Source organism: Serinus canaria, chromosome 3 (assembly GCF_022539315.1).
Source record: "Serinus canaria isolate serCan28SL12 chromosome 3, serCan2020, whole genome shotgun sequence".
NCBI lineage: Eukaryota > Metazoa > Chordata > Aves > Passeriformes > Fringillidae > Serinus > Serinus canaria.
In genome coordinates, this window is record NC_066316.1 from 9,260,127 (window position 1) to 9,283,028 (window position 22,902).

The 22,902-nt window shown below is 51.6% G+C and overlaps 4 protein-coding genes across 4 annotated transcripts; all 4 read right to left on the reverse strand.

Annotated features, from left to right (window-relative positions):
• Positions 1-98: 98 nt before the first annotated feature.
• On the reverse strand, positions 99-2,396 carry GNMT (glycine N-methyltransferase). The gene is made up of 6 exons (XM_050972429.1): positions 2,128-2,396; positions 1,849-1,976; positions 1,422-1,535; positions 773-915; positions 499-620; positions 99-405 (listed from the first exon to the last, which is right to left on the reverse strand). The coding sequence occupies exons 1-6, from the start codon at positions 2,331-2,333 to the stop codon at positions 234-236; spliced, it is 885 nt and encodes a 294-aa protein (XP_050828386.1). The 5' UTR covers positions 2,334-2,396; the 3' UTR covers positions 99-233.
• A 346-nt stretch (positions 2,397-2,742) lies between these two features.
• CNPY3 (canopy FGF signaling regulator 3) lies at positions 2,743-6,362 on the reverse strand. Its single transcript, XM_009096153.4, has 6 exons — positions 6,212-6,362; positions 4,405-4,528; positions 4,177-4,273; positions 3,649-3,771; positions 3,362-3,479; positions 2,743-3,226 (listed from the first exon to the last, which is right to left on the reverse strand). Exons 1-6 carry the CDS (start codon positions 6,360-6,362, stop codon positions 3,021-3,023), a joined length of 819 nt encoding a protein of 272 aa, XP_009094401.2. The 3' UTR covers positions 2,743-3,020.
• On the reverse strand, positions 4,535-8,129 carry PTCRA (pre T cell antigen receptor alpha). The gene is made up of 5 exons (XM_009096254.4): positions 8,036-8,129; positions 7,578-7,889; positions 7,304-7,339; positions 6,853-6,973; positions 4,535-5,720 (listed from the first exon to the last, which is right to left on the reverse strand). The coding sequence occupies exons 1-4, from the start codon at positions 8,085-8,087 to the stop codon at positions 6,864-6,866; spliced, it is 510 nt and encodes a 169-aa protein (XP_009094502.1). The 5' UTR covers positions 8,088-8,129; the 3' UTR covers positions 4,535-5,720; positions 6,853-6,863.
• Positions 8,130-8,540: 411 nt separating this feature from the next.
• Positions 8,541-22,766, reverse strand: POLR1B (RNA polymerase I subunit B). The gene is made up of 15 exons (XM_018921012.3): positions 22,616-22,766; positions 22,371-22,538; positions 20,209-20,355; positions 19,233-19,365; positions 18,093-18,229; positions 17,408-17,631; positions 16,533-16,704; positions 15,488-15,659; positions 14,411-14,692; positions 13,731-13,864; positions 13,126-13,296; positions 12,381-12,537; positions 11,528-11,724; positions 10,885-11,138; positions 8,541-10,061 (listed from the first exon to the last, which is right to left on the reverse strand). Exons 1-15 carry the CDS (start codon positions 22,757-22,759, stop codon positions 9,182-9,184), a joined length of 3,372 nt encoding a protein of 1,123 aa, XP_018776557.3. The 5' UTR covers positions 22,760-22,766; the 3' UTR covers positions 8,541-9,181.
• Between the last annotated feature and the right edge of the window lie 136 nt (positions 22,767-22,902).

Consider the following 22,902-nt stretch of genomic DNA (forward strand, 5'->3'; position numbering starts at 1 on the left):
CCCCAGGCTGAGCACCTCCTTTCACAGAGTCCTGAGAAGGCAGTGGCATTCCCCCTTGCCCCGTACCCTGCCCAGACAGGGACACACGGACCATGATCCAAGGTAGCTCTCACAAGTGTTCTTAATTAAGGGGAGGGGTCTCCCAGGTGGCTCTCAGCCATGTCCCCACCCCCTGCTTGGACCCACAGCTGATTGGAGCTCTCAGCCACCACAGTCCCATCTCTGTAGCCCCCTTAGCCTGTCTTCTTCACGACGTGGATGAAGTAGCAGGGCACGTGGGCCTGGCCCGGTGTGTAGGGCTGGAAGTCGCCCAGGACGCTGTGCTGGCACTTTCCCTGGAAGGCTCCTTTCAGCAGTGCTGTGAAGGCCTCCAGCCGGTGCGGGTAGTACGAGAGGCGAAACTTGCTGAAAGGAGGCAGTGCTGGTGAGGCAGGGGGACAGCGGGGCACAGTGCCAGCCACCCCCCATACCAGGAGCCACCTCTGCAGCTCTTCTCACCTCAGCTCTGGGTCTGCCCCTGCCTCAGTGGGGGGGACCTGCACCGTGTAGTCCAGGGTCACCATGTGTGCCTTGTTGTTTACCAGCAGCACCGAGGTGGTGATGTCCTTGGTCAAGTCACTCTGGGAGACCACAGGAGGATGTCTGAGTCTGGTGGGAACTCGGTGGCCCCCAGCCTGGGCACAATCCTGCTGCCTGCCCTGCCTGGCCCCCTTGAGGCCATAGGGCTGGGGCAAAGGGGATTGGGATGGGGCAGGGCCCACCAGCCACCAACCTTGTAGTAGATGTTCTTGCCAGGTGGTGCGCAGCCCGTGGCCAGGATGTGATCGTAGTTGCGGTGGTCGATGACCAGGACACCCCCAGGCCTCACCATGCTGGCAATGTTCCTCAGGGCCAGCTTGTGGTCACTCTGGTCCCCTAGAGAGGAAACGATGGCGTCTCCAAGCACTGGCTGTACCCCATGGTACAGTCCATATGCCCTCATCTTACCCATACACACGTACACATGCACACACAAATACCTGCCCCTACCATCTTCTCCCAAATCTCAGCTTGGAGAACCCACAGCCCCACCCATTGCATGAGCTCAGGCATGTTCTCGGCCTCACTGGAGCAGAGCATGCCACGTGGGAAACCCACCATCCATTTGTGGCACAAATCTGGGTGTGCCTCCAGCCTTGCCACAGCAGTGACATTGATGCACAAACCTCTACCATGACCATGGAACCCAGTGGGCCCACTCATGACACAGACTGGGGCAGTGGGGCCTCAGCTCCACCCTCCCTGGAGATGCACCATGAAACAGCAGCTCCACTGTGTGTAATCCCATCCCAACAATGCCATGACTTAGGATACGTTCCCCACTTGCTGGAAGACACCATGCATACACAGGTGCTCCCCTTCCTCTCCCCTGCTCAACTCACCTTTGAAATCAGGCAGGTGTGCAAAGGAGTTCCCGAGGCAGATGACTGCATCAAACCCATCCCCAGGCTTCTCCAGGTCCTTCTCCAGTGTGAGCCAGTTAGCCTCCTCGATGACTGCAGCACAGGGAAATGGATGAGGCTAGGGACACCCAACAGCCTCCCCTGCCTGCAAGACCCCATCCCAGCATCACCCAGCCCTCCCCAGGCCCCTGTGGCTGCTTGCTCTGGCCTATGGCCAGCATCCAGACAGGCAAGGACCATGGCTTGTCTTTGCCAAGTATCTGGCACTGTCAGGTTCCCGCAGCAAGGCCACCCGGCCGGCGGCAGTCCCAGATGAGTGGCCCGAGCACTGCGCGGGGACATGGACAGTGCGCTGGGGCAGGGTGTCAGGGTCCGCAGCCCCTCCCGGCCCCCACAGCCCCCGCACCCCATCGGTCGAAGGGCTCCTCCTTGCGCCGCTCCCAGCGCTCCTTCAACGCGTACTTGAGCATCTTGTCGCTGGCATCGACGCTGGTCACCTGGAAGCCCTCCTCAAGCAGCATGATGGAGTCCACCCTGGGGACACGGCTGTCAGCGGGGCCGGGGACAGTACGGGGGGCCTGGGAGGGGGCACTGGGGATGGCCAGGGGCAGCGAGGCCCCAGGTAGCCCCGGGCAGGGGGAAGGGACACCTGGGAGCTGGTCGGGAGCGGGGCGTGGGGCCTCACCCGGTGCCGCAGGCCACGTCCAGGACGGAGCGGCAGCGGTGCTGGCGGAGCAGCGCCAGGAGCCAGCTGCGGTACTCGGCCGTGCGGCCCCGCGTGTCCCCGATGTATAGCTGCCATACGCGGGCCGCCCGCCCGTCCGCGTACTGGTCCGGCAGCCCCTCCGCCGCCACTCCCAGCGACCGCGTCCGGTACACGCTGTCCACCATCCCGCCGCCGCCGACACCAACCCGGACCCGGACACCGACACGGCCGCGGCCCCTCAGCCTAGCTGCGCCGCGCCCCCGCGCGCCCCGCCCCCGAGCGCCTGCCAATCCCCGCCGCGTCCGCCCCCGCGCGCCCACCAATCGCCGCTCGCGCCGCGCCCCTCCCGCCCCCAGCCAGGCCACGCCCCTCTGGCCGCGGCCCCGCCAATCAGAGCCGCCCGGCGGCGCTCGTGCCGCGGCCCTCACGGCCCCGACCTTTGCCTCGGCGAGGTCAGGGCCCAGCTCGGCCCGCGGGACCCGCCCGCCCCTCACCGGCCTCTCCCCGGGCCGCGGAGCCGGGTCGGGCCGCAGCAGCGCTGATCCCGCACCCAGCGGCAGCAGCAGAAGCAGGGCCGGCAGTGGCGGCGGCGACTCTGGGGAAAACGTCTTTATTTACAGTCCCGGCGGCGTGCGAGGGGCCGGCGGCGGGGCAGCACTCGCGGCCTCCCGAAGCTGGAGACCCCGGCAGGGATGCGGCAGGGCTGGGTCCGCGGCTCCGTGACGCCGAATCACGGGATAGCACCCAGGCTGGCAAGGCGGGGCCAGGCGCTCCGGTCTCCCCCGGGTCACAGGTCCCTTTTCCTTTGGTACCCATAGGCACAGCGGGGCGAAAACCCGGAGCGGGCGGCCCTGGGGGCAGGGGTTGCGTGCCTACAGCTCATCAGCTGGGCTGTGGGTGAGCGGAGCCTGCTCCTGGACCCCCTCCAAGGCCTCCCCTGTGTCTGGAAGGCTGGCAGCTCCCTCGCGCTCATCCTTCTGGCCCTTTTTCTTCTTCTTCCCACTCTTTTTTTTGCTCTGCTTCTCCCCCATACTTGCCAAATCACCCTTCTTGCCAGTCCACTTCTCTGCCAGGCAGCCTAGGGAAAAGAGGAGAAGAGAGGGGCAGAGGGGGCTCTGATGGAGAGGCAGGACTCCCCATGCTTTAGCAAGGCTCCCCTGTCCTCCCAAGCATTCCTGCATTATTTCAGCCCCTGGAAGCAACCAGGACTTACTTGTGTCCTTTCCTTTTAGCACGTGGTTGGCACAGAGAAACTGGGAGAGATCCTCTGTCTGGTGGTGCCTGTACCAATCTTCGATCACATCTTCATATTCCTCTACCAGCACATCGCACTAGGGCAGAGAGGAGAGCCCAGCTCCAGACATGTGCTGATGTGGCAGAACCAGGGCCAGGCTCCTGCCACAGGTCCTGCCAACATCCTGTCCCAACAGTGCACCCCTGGATGCTCTCCCCCCTTCCACTACAAGGTTTTTTGAGGGCAAATCCCACGGGGCAGGGTACCTGCTTTTTGAGGTCAGCCACTTCAGCGGAGGTCTCATTCCACAGCTCGTAAGGGATGTCCATCACCACCTTGACACCCTTGTGTACCAGATTGTGCAGGGTCTCAAACGTCTCTGACATGCCCTGTGAGGGAGGGAGCAGCACGGCCTGGTGAGGTGGTGCTCCTCCTGCAGGGCTCCCACTCTCTCCTCCCAGTGTCAGCCACACAACCCTGCCTAGCCATGCAGAACATGCAAACCAGATCCCTGGGGGCATCAGCGTCACCAGGGGGGAGTTCCAGTGGCAGCGAGTTCCCCTCTGCAAACCTGGTCCCAAACTCCAGAGGAAGACAGCCCCAAGTTCCCTCCATGCCTGCCCACCACCACTAAAGACAGCACCCCACATCTGACTTGGCGGGCAGCATGGCCTTGCATGCCAGGCACTATGAGGGGATCCAGAGTATGGGAAGAATGATGTTGGTTTGTCACTCTGGCAGTGAAGGGATGGACAGGGCACATTTGGGGCAGGAACTGGAGGAAGGGCCCTCACCTTTGCGAATCTGTTACTGCCGCTCCTCTCCTTGTGCAGGTTGTAATCCAACAGCCGCTTGCAAATGTTCTCTGTCACCTCAATTAACCGGATGTCCCTGCATGGAGAGAAAGGCTCAGGCTTGGCATGGGCCCCCAGCAACAGCCAGGGCACAGGGTGAGCCTGCCAAAGCCCCCGGCTCCAGAGGCAGTGACAGCAGCAGGAGCCTCCCGGCCCACTGCCACTTACGACTGTGTGTACTTGACAGCAGAGCCCTTCCCGTCCAGGAAGCCATACTTGGTGTCGATCACCTCCTTGGTCTTGCCAGTCTCCTCGAAGGCAGATTTCAGCTCCACTGCTACGTACTTGCACACTGTGGGAAGGAGAGAGCACAGGTGCTTTAGGGGGTGTCACTGTTCAGACAGGCAGCGTGACAGAGCACCTGGGACAGCAGCCGGAACGAGCCCAGGAACCGGGCATTTGGCCATCCAAAGAAATAACCAGGAATGGCTCAGCTGCTTCCACTGGAGAACGCTTGAAGCAGGAACACCCAAACCAAAGCTTCAGACTAAACCAGCTGCTGTGGCACAGCTGGAAGTCACACAGGCTCAGTTCTGCCTGCAGCTTTCCCCCCAGTAGCCTCTACCTCCCTGCCACAAGCTACTCTCCTCCTTTTGGAAGAGCACAGGGTCCTTTTGCAACGCAAGTCCCAGTGTGGCTCAGAGCTTCTCCTCGTGATGGCAGCATGTCCCACTGGGTAGTGGTTCTCTGCTCTCAGTGCCCTGGGGACACTGGGGCTGTGCTGGGGACTGAGCAGCTGGCAGGGCTCGGTGGGCTGGGTGACAGCACAAAGTGCTGGCTGTGGCCTCCAGGAACAGAACCTGGGGCTCTGCCTGCAGCAGAGACCGCATCATCAACAGATTTAGAACACAGTGCATGGTTATTTTTTATAAAGCTAAAAAAAAAAAAAGGCTTTATTTCTTCTGTAAAAAGAGCCCAACAGAGCTATAGAAACAGACAGCAGGAGAAATACCTCAGGGGTTTACAAGTGGGAATGGGGAGGAATGGAAGCCAGGCATGGTGTGGCTATTCCTCCCCCCAAAACAGGGTCTCAGGAGGCTGGAGAAAGCTTTGTCCAGTGCTGTGGGGTCCTGTTTGTCAGGAGCCACCTCTTCTTCGAGCCCCACTTTACAAGAAGTGCCAAGCTTCAGCAGGAATGGTCTGACAGCAATGAGCCAATGTCTTCTCCCAGGCACTAATGTGAGTTGAGAGAAGCCTCAGGCAGGAAGAGAGCAAAGTGGCTTCTCCAGTGGCGTTGAGAAGCCCTATGTGCACCTCCTGAACAATCCTTTCTCTGCTGGCACAAGGGGGTGGGAGGCAACTGTGGCCATTTCTGAGGTGGGATGATCTCTCCTTCCTGCAGACCCTTGGATCTCAAGGTTGTCCCCCTCCACACCACAGCTGCTGCAGCGTCTCCACACATGCCAGGAGGAGTGCTCAGTGCTGAGTCCAGTTATCCAGATGCTCCCTGAAGCTTTTGCTGAGCACTGACACAGGTTTGAAGCCTGGGCAGGAAGAGGAGCAGAGTGTGGTCAGTGCGTGCTCTGATGCTTCTCTGAAGTTACGCTGGTGCCACAGCAGAACTTGGACTTCAGCATCTTCAGAGCTGCTTCCCCGGCAGGGAAAGTTTTGTAAAGAACTCCCTATTTTTAAATTTTCTCTTTGCTGTTCAGCTCCACATATGCCTGCACAACAAAGACAGAGGAAACCGCACCAGGCAGCAAATGCCCGTCTTGACCTACCGTGGAGTGCCAGCGAACCAAAGAGATACTCAGATAGGAAGCATCACAGAGACCTAACTGCAAGCAGCACACACGACCAGTCCCAGCTACGAACCGGTAGGCGATCAAGTGACTGCCGGGAACAGCGATGCCCGCGGGCAGGAGGAGGGCAGAGGAGCAGCCCGCGGGGGCGCAGCCCCGCACCAGCAACCCCCGGCCCGAGCAGACAGCGGGCGGCCGCCGATCAGCCCGGCCCACCCCGAGGCCCTGCTTACCCTCGCACTTGCTGGGCAGTCGCACCCAGTCCGAGTCGTCGCCCCCAGCCAGCGCCGCCGCCATCAGCAGCATCAGCAACGCTGCCCCCGTCGCCGCCGCCATGACTCCGCTTCCGGGGCGCGCTCCCGCCCCGCCACGCCCGGTTACCATGGCGACCCCGCCCCGCGGACCAATGGCGAAGGCGCGCCTTACCCGCGTGACCAATCCCCGCCGACCGCCGCGAACCAATCCCAGCAGCGCGCGGCCCCCGTAGCACCGCCCTCGGGCGGTCCCGCCGGGGGCCCACGTGGGAAGGGGCGCGCACGTGGCCGCGGGGGTACTTCGGGGTACCCCAGAACCCTCCAGGTGCCCTCCCTGCCTCTGGAATTCTGGAACCCTTCCCCCCTGGGGTACCTTGGGGCCCCTTCCCTACCTCTGGATGATTCTGGGTCCCTTCCTATCTTCCAGGAAATTCCAGGGCTGTGCCACCCACAGAAATGTGTCAGCTCCTCTCTCTTGTCTCCTCAAAACAAGATTCCCATCCGGTACCTCCCCCAGCCAACACTGGATCTTCTCCCTCCTCCATTTGGGGGTCCTCTCTCTAGTCTCCAGGGTATTTCCAGTGACTTCCATACCCCTACACCAAATCAGGGGGACTTACCCTTCACGCCCTCAGCTCTGGGCGAGGAGGATGGAGGTGAGGACAGCATCAGAGAGCAAGACCTTCAGCAGCACCACACGGACAGCCATAAGGAGCGCTGCCAAGGCAGGGGCCGGTGACACTGCAATGGAAAGGTGAGGTGATGCCTGCCACAGACACCCCCCTGCACCCACGTTCTTTCCAGGCCTGCTATGGGGCCACGTTTCGGCAGACTTGGGATCTTTACACATTCCAGAGACACCTCATGTCACTCTCATGCTGTTCCTGAGGGCAGGCTGGCTCTGACCCAGTTTCCCCATTCTTCCCACCAAGGTGAAGCTTCCCTCCCTCTTCCCCAGTCCCACAGCACTGGGAAAACCCATTCCAACCACCACAAAGCCCCAGCCAAGCCACTCCCAGGGCTTTCTCCCCGGCAGCTGACATTCCCACCAGGCAGGGGCCAGAGACTCACCAGCTGTGCTACAGAGCTCTGCTGCCTCCTCGTTGCCTGTGGGATGAAAGAGCAGCTGGGGAGGCACTGGTAGCCCAGCACCAGGTGCATGGCAGGGCTAGCCACAAACCCCTTCCTGTGATCGGGGCAGCAACGTTTGCCCCTAGGGCTTCACACCTGCTCCCTGCTGGCCCCAGAGGCTCCGCCGACCTCCCTCCTCAGGGGCCACCAGTGCACCCACTGGGCCGGGCAGCAGTGGTCAAGGCAGGCAGAGGGGGTGGCATCAGGGCCATACCCGTGATGCGGATGGGGCGGGAGCTGTGGGACGGGGAGGTCCTGTTGGCCCCCACATGGCAGGCAAGTTCCCTCTCGCGCGGAGGGTCACTGGAAAGCTGGGAGACGGAGCAGACGGTGCCACCATCCTCCTGGGAGGCCCCATAGGCAAAGGACTGAAGGATGCTACCGTTCCCACCGGAGATCCAGACGGCATGGCCAGAGCTGGGGGCCAGGTCGCTCACCACGCACACCACCAGCTGCCGGCGCTGCCCAGCCAGCACCATGCTCAATGGCCGGGTCAGCGTAGGCAGTGGCACAGCTGCCCTGCCAACTGAGCGAGGCAAGGTTCAGGGGCACTGCTTTCCTCACACATCCCACCCGGCACGGCTGCCAGCTCGGCGGAGCTCAGCCTTTGCATCCAGGCTGGGTGACAAACCCGTCCTTTACGCCTCCTGGGTTTTTCCCGGGGGTACTCACGGGGCAGGAGCGGGAGCAGAGCGGCAGCCAGCAGCACCCGGAGCAGCTCCATGGCAGCTGCCGCGCATGGGGCCGCCAGGGCTCAGCCCCCACCCGCAGCTCCAGCTGCGCCGCCCACCGCCGGGGCTGCGGGACCGGCGCGGCGCCCCCTCGCCGGTGGTACAGCCCCGCTCCGCCCCTCCGCCGCTGCTCCGTGCCGGTCGCGCCACGGAGCGAGTCCCGGTCCCGGGGGTGCGGCACCCCCACCGCCTCCCGCGCGCCCAGCCCCGGGAGCACCCCCGGTCGAGCAGGGCGCTGCCGGCAGGTGAAGAAGGAACTACACAAGAACTCTGGGCTGCACCGCAGGGTACGGCTGCGCCCGGGGCACACGCTCGGCCCCGCGGTGGCCGGGGCGGCAGGGGGGAACGGACGACACCTGGGACAAGGCGGGGTGGGTGACAGCTGCTGTGGACTTAAGGGGAGGACGAGCTCCAGTCCTACAAGATCCATGATGCACACGCACGGGCCAGGCTGGAAATGCCTCTGCTTTATTCTTCAGCCAAATGTACCAAAATAAACCCCAAAGCCCAGCACCGCTCAGCTTGGTGACACCCAACACTTCCAGAATACACCGGGCAGAGCAGCCTTGATTACTTGCAGTCAAGGCTGTGGATTCACGCAGCAGAACTTTATGCCACCTTTATGACTCAAGGCACATGTATTGAAATAAAGAAAAACAAAACATGTACAATAACTTCAAAAACACCCATCATTAAGGCATACATTTTTCTTGAAAAAAACAGAAATTTTTTTTTTTGTAATTTCCAGCTTTCACTTCATGCTGTTTTATGACCTCTTCATACCTACAGTTTCAGCCTGAATTCAAAGAACCCCATCACTCTCAACCCAGGAGCTTAGGTGGGAAAGCAATATTGCCTGATTTTCATACGCATCTCAATAGCTGGTGATCCTTTAGGAAGTCCAAACAAACCAACAGAGCCATCTTTCCTTGCCCTACAGCTTGGCAAGCACCCTGTCCCAATACAAACATCAAATTAGTCTTGAATTCTTTTGAAGAACCTGAGAACTAACTTAATACCTGAAAACTCAGGGACAAGAATTGCTATGTACCTCCTCCCTCCAACCATCACCATGTCAAGGACCAAGCTACTCCACACTGAGCTTTGTTTTTATGTTCATGGCCGCCAGCTCAGCCACAAAGTAGCGGAAGACGTGGGGCACAGGGACAACCTCAATGGCATCCACTGCACTGCAGACGGAGCAGGAGTACCTCCTGCTGCTGGTCACAGATGACTGGGACAGTTTCTCCAGCACAGGGGACGTCATGCTGCCACAGCTTGTGCACACGTAGGCTACGGAGCCGTCGGAGCAGTTGAAGAGGCGGTCCTGCAGCAGGAAGGACGTGCCGTGGGCCAGCAGAGCATCCCGCTCCATCTCGCCGAAGCGGATCCCCCCTTCCACGTTCCTGCCCTTGACAGGCTGGTTGGTGACAGCGTCTCGGGGCCCTGTGGTCCTCACCTGGAACTTGTCGGAGACCATGTGGCGCAGGCGCTGGTAGTACACCACCCCCACAAAGATCTCTGCCTCCAGCTCCATCCCGCTGATGCCGCTATACATCTTCTCCGTGCCAAAGAAATTGTAACCCGCGCTAGCTAAAGTCTCACCGAAGTATTTCAGAGCAGATTTCTTCTCGGTGAAGGTGAAGGGAGTGGCATCATAGGACACCCCGTGCAGGGCTGCTGACTTCCCCGCCATGCTCTCAATTAACATCCCAATGGTCATGCGGGAGGGAAAGCCGTGAGGGTTGAAGAGGATGTCTGGAACCATCCCGTTCTCTGTGAAGGGCATGTCCTCGACAGGCCACAGCTGGCTCAGGATACCTTTCTGTCCGTGACGGCTGGCAAATTTGTCTCCAATAGTGGGATTTCGGGGAACCCTCACAGTGATGCAAGCCTTCTTGAACTTCCCAGTACCACGGTCATTGCTGCATAACCTAACGTTGTCCACAATGCCCACTTCCTTACTCCTGTGTAGGAACAATCATAGCAAAGGTGTCAGGTTTGATAATAATTTTTAGTTTCAAAAGGAAAATGAAGCAAAAAACTTAAACCACTTATAAAATGCCTTTGGACAGCTGAGAAACACCACCATTCTTCAAAGTACTACTCAGTAGTGAGGGAACTCAGACTATGTAAGAATTAGGGCAAAGAAGCAATACAAAGGCATCTTCCAAGTGCCATTCAGGTACTGCTTTCAAGTGATCAGGTAATGTGCCACCCATTAATTAAAAAGAGGATCATTTCAACCTGGTTCATCTAGATCACACTTTGTATCAGATAAAATACATCCCACTGCCATTTCCATTGTGTTAAGGCAGCATCCCTTTTCCCTACCACCAATAAATTCACACCATACTGATGGGATCCCAAAATAAAGAACCCCACTCAGTTCTTCAGTAGAGAGGGAAGTTCAGAGCAGAAAGGGAAGGCAAAGTGTGAGCTTTGACAAGTGCCTTGTTCAGGGTTGTGCTCCTTCTATAGATGAGCCCTCAGCCTGATATTCCATATACCAGGGGTCTTCTGCAGGCTTAACTGTTATCATGTCCACATACAACCAGCACAGGCAAATCACCAAAAAAATATCCTCCTAGGGTAAAAGCCAGCTCTGCAGCACACACTGGCTTAGAGAAAAGATGTGACACATGCCTGGGAGTCACCTAGAGCACGAACTTAATGCCTCTGTCATGCCATGGACACTATTATGTGAGGAGAAAAGGGACCATCTGCAGGGAAAGGGCCAACTGCCCTCCCCAGGGGGTGAGCAGAGCCAGAGCAACAAGCTGTACTTACGGATAGTAGGCAGTGAAGGTCTCCCCTGTGTTGAGGTTCATGAAGCTGTAGAAGGGGTCCCCAGGCTGCAGGATAGACCCTACAAAAGGCAGTCCATCAGCATCCAGCTTCTCCCCAACGTTTGGATCACCAGGCCTGATGCCAAATACTAAATTATCTCCTGCCCTGCTGGCTTTAAGGGAAAGGTCAATGCTCTCTGCCTTGATAACACTTCCATAAGCAAATCCTCTCTGCCAGGAAGATTTATTTACAATCTAAAAAGGAGAAACAAAAGCCTGTTAAAGACTTGCTGATAATTTCAAAGAAGAAAACATTTACAAAGGTAAACATCAGACCAAAATAGGAACATTGCCTTTTTAAAGTCTCCCCGTAAGTCACCATTCCAAAAGGCTCAAGCCTTGTATAACCCCAGTATTTTTCAAAGCTGGAAGGCCACGGTCTTGGACAAACAAAGCTCTGCTCTACTCCCAGCACTGCCTGCTGTAACAACACAACCACTGTGCTGCTGAATCTGCCCAAAAGGCAGAGCACCAGCACAGACAGAAAGTGGGGTTTTCTCAGCTGAGTATCACCCCTACTCCCAGTGCCCCACATCAAATTCCTATCACAGGATAGCAGGATTTTTTCCCTTCTGGTGGCTTACCATTGCATCTTCCATGTCATAGCCACTGTAGGAGATAACAGCCACGATGGAATTGGTGCCAACGGGATAGCTGTCCATCCCATAATAGTCATACATGCTGGGCCTCACCAGAGGGCTCTGGGGGGTGTGCAGGTGGTACAGCTTGTTATCTGAGCGATCCTTGTAGTTGTACACAGGAAACCCCATGGTCTGCTTTCCTGGAGGGGAGGAGGGAAACCTGGATTTATTCCTCCATGTATCTTGTTAAGAAAAGAGTTGGAAATACTTACAAATTAAGAAGGATTATCAATCTTAAGCCCCTTGGAATTTAATAATTGCCCTAAGCCCAGCTCTAATTTTTCTATGAACCACAATACTCAATGCCTTTCACAGCATTTCATAAAGACTACACCTAATATTGTTTTCTTTTCTGCAGATTTCTTTTTTGCAATTTCAAAATCCCCACTAAGGTCGGCGTGGTGTTTCTAGTTTTGCTTATTGGAAATTTTTTTGTGTGTTTTCTTGTTTTGTCATTTTCTGGGGGATGTATATGTGTCTTCTCCCCAGTGTTTCCCAGAGTGAGGCCCATGTTATGTATTTCCAGGTCAAAAAGCATTTGCTTCTGCAGCATCAATATCCTGGCAAGGGAACTGATACTTGCAGAAAAGTATGAGAAGGAGGTAGTGGTTTAAGGACATCTTCCTGAAAATACTGTCAGAAATTCAATATACTAGAGGTATATGAGGTGTTAATCCTATATATATATATATACACACACACACACATATATATAACTAAACAAATATATTCAGTATACTAGAGGTGTTAATCCCTCTGCCCAGCGTCTTGCAGCACTGGGTACTTCAGCACTTACCCATCTGGCACTGGTACATGTTCCGTGGACTTTGGTTGTGGTCAGAGAAGGGAATGAGATTGGCCACCACACTCAAAATGCTGTGAGGGAAGAGTTCCTGGTGAGTGGTCACTCCAGGCACCACCTCTGACTCCAGTGTGGCCACGTTCATGAAGATCTGCAAACATCAAATTGGATAATGCTTGTACACTTCCTTCTTTTAAAGGGAAGGAAACAAAACAAAGCTGTCTCTGATGGCTTTCTGTCCATTTCAGTTTTAGCTGTGGTTATTGCCTGCACTGCAGTGTATTTGCAAGACAAATCAGACAGCTGGTAAACCACCTATCACAGATTAGGTGCATGGGAAGGAAGCCTGAAATACAGAACTGCAGTAATGTGTCCTCCTTTCTGTCTCCCACTTTAATAGTTCCAAGTGGATGAGCTCCCCAGCAATCCACTGGGCTGCCCAGGAGCCATTTGGCAAACACAATGTAACACAAGATGACATGGTACACACAACACAGCAATCCTTCACCTCAAATCTTCATTAAGCTAACACCAAGTGCAGATCTGAAGATCTCAAAAAGATCTCTACAGTCCAGCTATGAGAGTTACTAGAAATCAATTTGGAGGAGTGAAAAAACCCCTTCTGTCACCTATTCTAGCTCTTCAACACAAGCCTCATCCTCAGCTCCTTTCATAAATATTTACCAAACCCATTTTTGATGCCAGGCACCTCTGTAACATGGGAACATGCAAACCCCACCTGTTCCAGAGTCCCAATCCATTCATTCCTTCCATAGGACAGGTTTCTGACAGGCCGCACCATCCGGCAAGGGTTAGTGAAAATGAAGAGCCCAGGATACAGGCTGGGTTTTCCTGTCATTGGGATAAGGACCACTTCTGCCCGTGCAGGAAATCTCTTCTCTTGTGTTATCTGTTGGTGCAAAGAAATAACAATCTAGAAACACAAACCAAGTTTAACTAAACTGCATCCCCCTGGTCACACAATAAGGTCAACTATAGGTGTAGCCACTAATAAAAAGCTATGGTGAGGAGTTCTTAGAAATACTTTAAGAAAAACCTCCACCAAAAAAAAAACCAAACCAGAATATGTCTTATCTTGCCTTTTCCAGAAAATTTTCTTTCAAAAACTGTAACTTCATAAACCAACAGTTGAAACATACTGATTAATAAAAGAAGGTAACACAAAAGCACACTCCAACACTAATGTACAGCCAAAGATAAATTACTGGGTCAGATTAAAAAAAAAAAAAAAAAGGAAGCCTAAGAAGTTCCAAACGTTGCTATTTTTGACCACTGCATGTTGAAGATGTTTAGCTAAGAAACATTTCAAACAAGACAACAAACCTTCAAACGGCGGAGTGTTTGTGCAATCTCGGGAGCCAGCTCCTGCTCTACCCAGCCCACCATGGAGCCATCCAGCACAACCCTGTAGCACTCTGAGTAAGGCTGGCTTGGAGCTGCATCAATGGGGGTGACACCTGTGGCAAGAGGGGGTTGATGGACAGAACAGCCAAAAAAAAGCAAACAAAACACAGGAGTTATTTCTGTACTTCTCAGTTCACACCTAGAAACTTTCTGAGACATCAGAAAATTCTTGGCAAAACCATAGACAGGTTCAATGGAAAATGAAAAACATTTACAACTTAGAATGTCATTTCCCTCCTCATTTTTCTGACTGAAATAGGGATTCTCACTATTGTGGTAATCACAAGTGAACTGCAGGTCAGTTCAAGTCATTACAAAGTTACTGCTTAGTCCAGTTTCTCAGAGAACTCCTTGTGCAACTCCTTGTGCTTCAGTGAACATCCTCACACTACAGCACACAGCTGAGAGACACTGACATTGAATTTTACAGGCTGATGTGCCTGTACAAGCAATGTGTTATTTACCACTAAGCAGAAGCCCAGTAAGTACAGGTCAAACTTGATTTCACTTTTCAGCCGAGCAGTGTGCTGTGATGCTGTGTGAAGAACCCTTCCCAGGCACAGGGCACTTCACTAAACCATCAGGCCAGTGAAACATACCCAGGGAACATAACAAAGGTGGGATGTCTGTCACGGGCACCATCTCGGTGACAATTTCACACAGAGCTGTCATGTGGTTCATCAGCCCACAGGGCTCTCCATCCGGGGTGTCCACAGGGCACAGGAAGCCCCAGGATTCAGGCAGCAGCTTGCGCACAGTCGTGGTTCTCATCTGGGAAAACGCCGCCCCTCTGTGTATGCAGCGGAAGTGGGAGAGGTAGCGGATGAAGTTCAGCTTGTCCCCCACCACACAGAGACCACTGGCCTGCAGCATGCCCAGCCCTAGGGAACAAAGGGGAGATTTATGTCAGGAGCTCATCCAGCTTTAAGAAACACGGGATGATGTTACAAGACAGTTTCTTATTTTTCACAACCCCTGAAGATGCTCACACTGGATCCCAACAAGGCAGGTGCATGTGCACAGGCAATTCAGTGACGTGTAAGAGACCTAGAGACTTTAAATTCCAAGCTATTCCTTAAAATCTAGTTCCTTTTACAAACATGTGGAAGTAATTGCCAGTGAAGCAAATAGGAATTTGAAGCTATTATGTTTTACCAAAATTCTGCAGGTTTTCAATCTAATTTCATTTTCTAGTGGGCACTCCATTACAACACTGTCATACTGGGCACTTCAGGGAAGCATCAGATAAATCTGAACCTACATCAGCAAACCCATTTCTTTCCATTTAAACTCACATGACTAATAGGGCAGTTGTGATTAAAAAAATGCCCCTTCTCTTACACTGCACCTTCTAAGAAGAAATAATCTTTGGGAAAGCAAATCGAATTATGGTCGCTGTTTTGAATAATGCTAAATTTCACTTCGACTATTCATGTGAGTACAGGCTTTGCTTTCATAACTAACCTGTTCTATACCATGCACACAGCCTATACTTGTGCATAAATCTTGCCTTTTCCCTCAACTATCCCTTTCTTCAAACCCCTTTTAGCAATTCAGTTACAGTGTACAATGCCTGCCTACAAGCAGTTGTTTCCAGTTAAGAGATCTATTTTATGTTGTTCCTCGTTTTACAGGAAAAAGGAAAAAAAAAGGTCACCTTAAGCCTGCAGATTTACCTGTTTTAGACCTCAGGTTACCAGTTGCAAGCAGATACTCAAATGGCTTGGTGAAGTCTGGTGCCAGGCTGAATGCCTTCACCAGGCTGTCTGTGTTTAGGCTGATATTTGCCTTTTCTGCTCTTTTCTCCAAAACAAACCGAACAGATTGCAGCCAGGTTTCAAGCCTCTCCTACGGTTTAAAAGTGAGAGATTTAAAATTAAAACAGGACAGGAAAGGCTCAAATTAGAACACCAGTTCTAATCTAGCACAACAGCTGCACATGCCACAGAACTCCTCTGAAATTAGCAAGATGGACAACTTTTAAGGAACTGACAGTTTTCCAGACTTATTTCTAAGACTGACTTCATTCTATCAAGATGCTGATGGTTTATGTCAACACAGAACTAAAAGGAAAACACCCACCCAACAGCTTGGCAATCACTTCCACCCAGAATGGTGATGAGACTGGCAAATGAAGTACAATAAGAGAATTTCATAAAGCACAAACAACCCAAAGCAGAAACTGTACCTACAATCTGACCACAGGATAACTCTGTATACAGTGAACACTGTATCTACTGTATGCTTTAGACTATTTAGGATCTTAGGATTCAAGAGAAAGGGGCTGTTAACTCACTCCCCTGCTGATCTGACAGCAAGGGCTAGGCAGGAAAACAACTTTTTCTGGCTCCTGGTAGCTGTTTTTTGTAGCACTAAAATGCTTCCCCAAGCTCACTGTCAAACCACTCAAGTAGTAGAGAATTTTTTACAGGCTTTCAACAAAACAATGCTAAAGAAAATTCTGGCTAAAGGGGAAAAGAAAGATTATAAATATATGTAATAACACAGGGAAGTATCTTATTTGGGGATGAGAACTACTATTCCACAGTGAACTTCATGGGACAGTCAAGCTTCTGAACACGACTTCTCTACTCCCAGCATCCTAAAATGAGGAATCCCTATAAACTGAATTGGAATACATTAGTAGTAAGTTACCTGTTTAAGTCAGAAGCATGTTACCAACTTTCTGATCTGCAAAGAAATGTAAAGATGTGTCCTTACCTTTAGGAACATAAGGAAAAGCTGTCCTGGGGTAAGCACCTCATGATTCATAAGACTGTCTGGATTATCTTCCATGCATTCCCCTTTGGCAAAAGCATAGAGCTTCTGGGTCATCATACAGAGCAGGTAAAACTTTTCAGTTCTATTGGTCAGGTGAATACAGATACAATTGCTGAAGGAAGAGAAAGAAGAAGGACAACTACCATTATCTCTTCATGCTAGCTTCATGTTCTTCAAGTATCTCCTAAATAATTGTAAACCAATTTTTTAAATAAAAGCCTAACAAGGCAAGTAGACATAAACTACAAAATACTTCTGTAAGCACTATCAGTGTCCTGTCACAGAAACTCCAAATCTCCACTGCTATCAAGGCATCTGTGGAAAACTGTGGGCTGAACAACAGTCTAGCACAAACAAAAAAGGAAAACCACAACTAATTCCTAACGCTGGAGGAAGAGCAAACACCTACTTTACCAGAAAAATGAATTTTTAGTTGAATGCCAGCCACACTGACAGTCTCAAAGCCAATTCTGCCACTGCTTTTTAACTTATTTCAAGTAAGAAGATTTTAAAGCATTTATTTTCTGCCATTTTAAAATATAAAAATTATTCAGAATTGACAGAGATTGTGTGAAACTGATAATATACTGCAGTATTTCTGTTCACCAAATGGATCCTCACAGAGCTAGCTTTAACCTTGTCTTCCTCAATTTTTGTGTCTTTCAATGACACCACAAAAATGCTATCTCACTAAAAACTGTCACCCTCTTGTGAAACTGTTTTCTTGCATCAATCCTTTAAAACACATATCATAATATTTTCCCATATGCCTATAAATTCAACACAATGACACTGGATCCCAGCCACATACAGACCTCAGAATGAAATCTGCAGCCTGTTCATTGCTGTACCACTCAGGCAGGTTGAGTTTCACTCTGAAGCTCTTTCCCAGGTAATCCAGGACATTTTGCTGTGTCAAACAGCCGGCATCCACCACCGCTCTCAACATCTCAGTAACACAGTTCGTATAAAAGGTGTCATCTTCCCTTCCTTTCACCAACTCTTCAAAAATCTGGTAGTCTGGGAAATTAACTAATGCCTGAGAGACAGAAGTTTATCAGATCAGAAAAATAAGGTCATAACAACACCTGTCTACAAAATACAGCTAAAGAACTAAGGTTGTATACTAACCCATGATTTAGGTTTTCATTTGTGATTAAATGCCATTCTACAATGAAAACTGCAAAATGCTGTGGGGCTGAGATGCTTAGAGAGTAATGCAGGGGACATTCAAACACTGATAATGATCTCCATCCAGACCATTCATTAGAAAAACCCCACAAAACCATGAGTGTGTGACTCTCCCCTCATCTCCTGTCCCTACAGACACTTCCTCTGCTGCAGACTGAGTGTTTGATTAGTGTTGCACAGTTTGGATGACCTTTCTCCAATCACTGAAAATACTCCAAAAGGAATTAGCTTCTCATTACTTAAAATAAAAATGCTTTGCAAAACTTCTGTGTTTATTCCATATAGAAATGACAAGCATTCCTTGCTTACCTTCAGAGCAAATCCCAAGGGGAGGAAGAACAACTCCTTGCGAAAAATGAAATTTAACATGACACAGCCATTCTCCAAGTAGTGAAGGTTCATATTTATTGCAGTATGCTCATCCTTGACACAGTGCATCATCACCCCTGGAAAAATCACAACATCAGCACGAGCTGTACAAAACCAAGTGGCTGCATTGCTGTGTCATGTCCAAGGAATGCGAGACAATTCATGAGAGAAACTTTGGTACTTCTTGGCTGAGAACATGAGGCAGATCACTCCTTTCACTGTCAGTGTGGCACTTCAAATAAACAACTCAGCACTTAGCAAAAGAGGGCTGTGTCTCAGGACAGTCAGCACATCTGCTAGAAGGCCTGGAAGATGGACAAAGTTTTTAAAGAAAGACCCGGGCCTCAACTATCCTGTTTGTAACCTTTGATTGTAGGACAGAGTAACATACAAGTACTGTTCCTAATGGCACTCTTATCTCTGTGTTTGGGTGGCAGTGCAGCAGCAGTGTTTCCTCGTCCAGCTCTACACTATCATCTGCAGGAAAAAAGAAAAATAAAACAAAAAAGGACCATATAATCTGGCACTGCCTTGAAATAAACTAGCATGGAACTACAGTGTGTGCTCAAGCACCACAGTCCAGTCAAATCAGCAACTGGCAACACCTGAGTTTAAAATGCTATTTAACATTTGCTGGTTTAATTCAATTTTAAACTGGTTCTGCTGAGTATACATGACAAAGGCAAGGTGCAGCCATGAACCTAGTTTACTCTGCTTCATGGATATTAAATCTGCCATCATGAAGTATGGACAAAATCAGTGAGATTAGTTCAGTGGATAACACTGACTTGTACTGCAGGTGAGGTGTTAGTTACACCTTCCAGACAACAAAAGGTGGCAAGCACTGCAAAGCCTGGAATAAAATCTCCTTGCTCCCCATGGGTAGCTCAGACAGCTCTCACAAGGCAAGTCCCTTCTTCTTGCTTGTACCTTCATGATGGTGTGACTACCCTTTATTCTTATGTGCAGCAAAAAATATAAACACTACACAAGAACTGCAACAAAACAATTGACCAAAATTCAGCTACAGATGGTCACTCCTGTTTGTCCTCAAGCAGTGCAGAAAACTGCTGAGCTTACCATACTCTGTGAAACCAGGGCCTCTGTTTTTCCACTTGTGTCTAGTCACTGCAAGAGGGAAATTTCGCCTGGGCATAATCAGCATCCTGATAACTTTTTCTAAGCCATTGATTATAAAGTAGCCTCCCATTTCCTGGAAGGAGAAGAAAAATCATTTTAATACACTTAGAAACTCAGAACCGGCATTGTGAGTAAAAGAAAAAAATGCCTGTACTATAAACGAAAACCAAACATTTCTTTTGTAAATAGCAAGACATGATTCAGCACTGCTTTTGGAAAGGCTGCACTCCTTAGCAGGGACTTATGAAGTCTAAAGGTAGCACAGTGCAAGGAAAAGGTCCACAATTTAGAGGAAGAAAAAACCTTTGTGATCAATGGAACATATGTGAATAGCTGACATTAACTTTCTAAAGTAATTAAAAAAGCTCTGAAGTTCTCACTTTGAGTTTATAAACCAGAAGGATTTTCAGAGCAAAAGATCTCTGTCTGATCACATACAAGCTTACTTTTCTGATTTTCTTTTGTAGTTTTCTCTGTCTTTTTTTGTAAGTTCAAAATCCAGAGCTAAATAAGTCTGTATTCAATTATAGACAGCTAACATGCTACTGGGGAGACAGGGAAATGCTGCAGAAGACAACTGGGAATGGAAATGTCTCTTTTAATGCCTGTTCTCCAAATCTTTCTCTAAGCAGAGTCCCCTTCACAGCACTCTCAATTGCTGTGCAGCAGCAGCTGAGAGGTTCTATACCAAAACTGTAGGTATTGACACCAAACAGATCCCTGTGCTCCAGAACAGCCACGGCTGCAAACTTCTCAAGCTGCTTCATCCAGCCCCCATAGAGAACCAGCTTTCAAGAGAAAATGGGAAGTCAAACTTGAAACAAAATATCAATGTTCAAGCCCTGCAAAGAGAAGGTGACCTGACAGATGGCTCAGGTAAAACACAGACCTTCCTGACCCTCAAAATCCCTGTTACCTCTTCCTCCTCATGGTGCTGCAGAAGGTCGTGTGGAGAAAAACCACTGAGGTTGCACAATTTGGACTTCACCATGATTGGAATATACCCTAAGGGCTGTTTGATAGTCCCTTGTGGCATGTCATTCACTGACCAGCTGATATCGGCCTAAAACAACACAACACCAACAGTAAGCAAGTTAAGTTGCCCTTTTAATATTTCGTGCTATATCAACTGTACCTTTCATACAACCACAAGCAGTTGAACAGACTTGTATCACTGTAAAATGGCAGCAATAAAAAGAAAAAGAGCCAGTAGATACATGCATAAAGATAACACTCTGGGGAACAGTCAACATGGGTTCTCAGAAGAAAATCATATAAGCCAGGTAAAGAAGTTGCTGGCTGAGCAAACAAGGTTGGTCTGGCTTCCTTTTGTCTTCCAGACCCTTCAACAGAGCAGTCTAAATAAAAAAAAAGGCAACCAGGAAAGGAAACTTCAGAAGGTAACACTTAAAAGCAGAAGACAGCAAGTGTCCACTGAAAAGACATCCTCACTACAGGCCTGACAAAATCTTTCCTTTCTTCACTCAGCTCATTCATGAGTGATCTGAAAACCAAGAAAGAAACTCATGAAGGAGAGAAAATTTATTAACAAGTTCTGGCACTGTGTGAGCAAAGAATCCTAACTTTACATGCAGAATGACAGGCTTTGAAAGAGCTGCTGACCTGCAGGAGAGAAACACTGGCAGTGCAATAGAGGAACATGGTTCAACATCTGGCAGCAGCAAAAATGAGTAAACTGAGTCTCAGAAATTACTGGAAAAGGGAAGAGAAATGCCACTATGCCCCTTTAAATCCACAGGGCAGCCTTACACAGGGAATGCTGCAGCCTGGTCTACACCTGAAGTGATGACTAAGGGTCTACAGCTGCTCAGCAGACTGGGGCTCACATCCTACCCTGGGGCAGTGGGAACTGAGGGAGGGATACGGTGCTAAAGTAGCACGGTGGAAACAGGGAGTGATTACTGAGTGTTTTCTGCTGTGCATGGGCAGGGAAGGGTAGAGGTTAACTTGTCCCAGCACAAGACAATGCCTTTTCATACAAGGCACAGCAAACTGTTCTAACGGCTTAAAGCATTAAAAAAATAATTAAAAAGACAATGGGAAAAAAAAAAAAAGGAAATAATTCAGGATTCAGGTAAGGAAAAGAAAAGCAGCTGTAGCTCAGGAAAATCTAAGATCCACTGGGAATGCAGCTAGGAACAATCTGCACTGCCCCACTTTCATTTTCAGACAATGTCCTGCACTTAGAGTAGCTTTTATCATGGCAAGGTATACAGCTTCAGAGAAAATTAAAAAAAAAAAAAAAAACCCCAAACAAAAAAGAAAACAAGTAAAACCCCTGAAATTCCATGAAAGCCCTCCCTTGCACCAGGTGCCTCACATAACAATCAGCTCAGACACAACCACATCATTTTAATAGAAAACAGCAATGTGCAATCCTTTCACACTGCAAAGGAAAATATTTGCTGGGGATGCTTCCTCTCCAGGCAAATTTCAACGCACTTTACAAAAACCAAGAACCTGTGAACAGGAGAGATTTATAACTCTGAACTTCTGCATGGGAGCAACTCTGCTTTTGAAACCTGGATTCCTGCAGAAACAAGACTTGGATTATGCTGCTCTCTGGGATGACACGGGGTATCATCCAAGGTCTTCCAAGCCGGCTGGCTGCTTGCAGGAAGACACGGGAAAGGAGGGCAGCGGGGCCGGGACCACGACAAGCTTGATGTGCGGGGAAAAACAGCGAGGCCGCACATCATCAACACCCCAGAGCCCGCGGGCGGCAGAGCTCCCTGAACCCCCGTGAGATCGCTGAGCCGGGAAGGGGCCTTTAAAACTATAGCACAGGGCCGGGACATGGACACGCGTGTGCGGGGCTCGGCCAGGACAGGGACAGGCGTGTGCGGGGCTCGGCCAGGACAGGGACACGCGTGTGCGGGGCTCGGCCAGGACAGGGACACGCGTGTGCGGGGCTCGGCCAGGACAGGGACACGCGTGTGCGGGGCTCGGCCGGGACAGGGACACGCGTGTGCGGGGCTCGGCCGGGACAGGGACACGCGTGTGCGGGGCTCGGCCGGGACAGGAACACGCGTGTGCGGGACGGGCGCGGGCACTTACGGTGATCCTGCCGCGGTAGGTGCTGCGGAGCCCGCGGCACTCAGCCGGGAACACCCTCCTCTCCTGGCACACCGTCCCGGCTGGCACGGCGGGAGGGGAGATGGACACCCCGACCAGGGTTAGCGCCAGCCGGGTGTCCTTCAGCGCGAACTCCACCGAGGGCACATCCTGCAACGGCACCGGGTCAGCGCGGCGGGGCCGGGGGAGGGCCCGGCGCCGCGCCCCCCGCCCCGCGCTCCCCGCACCTGCACGGCGCGATAGACGCCCTCGCTGACGGCGTAGTTGAAGGACTCGATGTGGGCGCTGGTGAGGTCGCGCTGGGTCGTGCCGCGCCGAGGCGGCCGCAGCCGGTGCGGGTCCGGGCGCGGCTCCATCCCGGTGCCCGCCATGCCGCGCGCTTCTCCTCACGGGAAGCGGCGCGCGCCGGGACCTCCGCGTGCGGGGCTGGCACCGCCTCCCGCCGCGCGTGCGCCCCACACCGGGCCCCGCCCCCGCGCGCGCCGCTTCCCGGCCGCTCCAGGGGCGTGTCCAT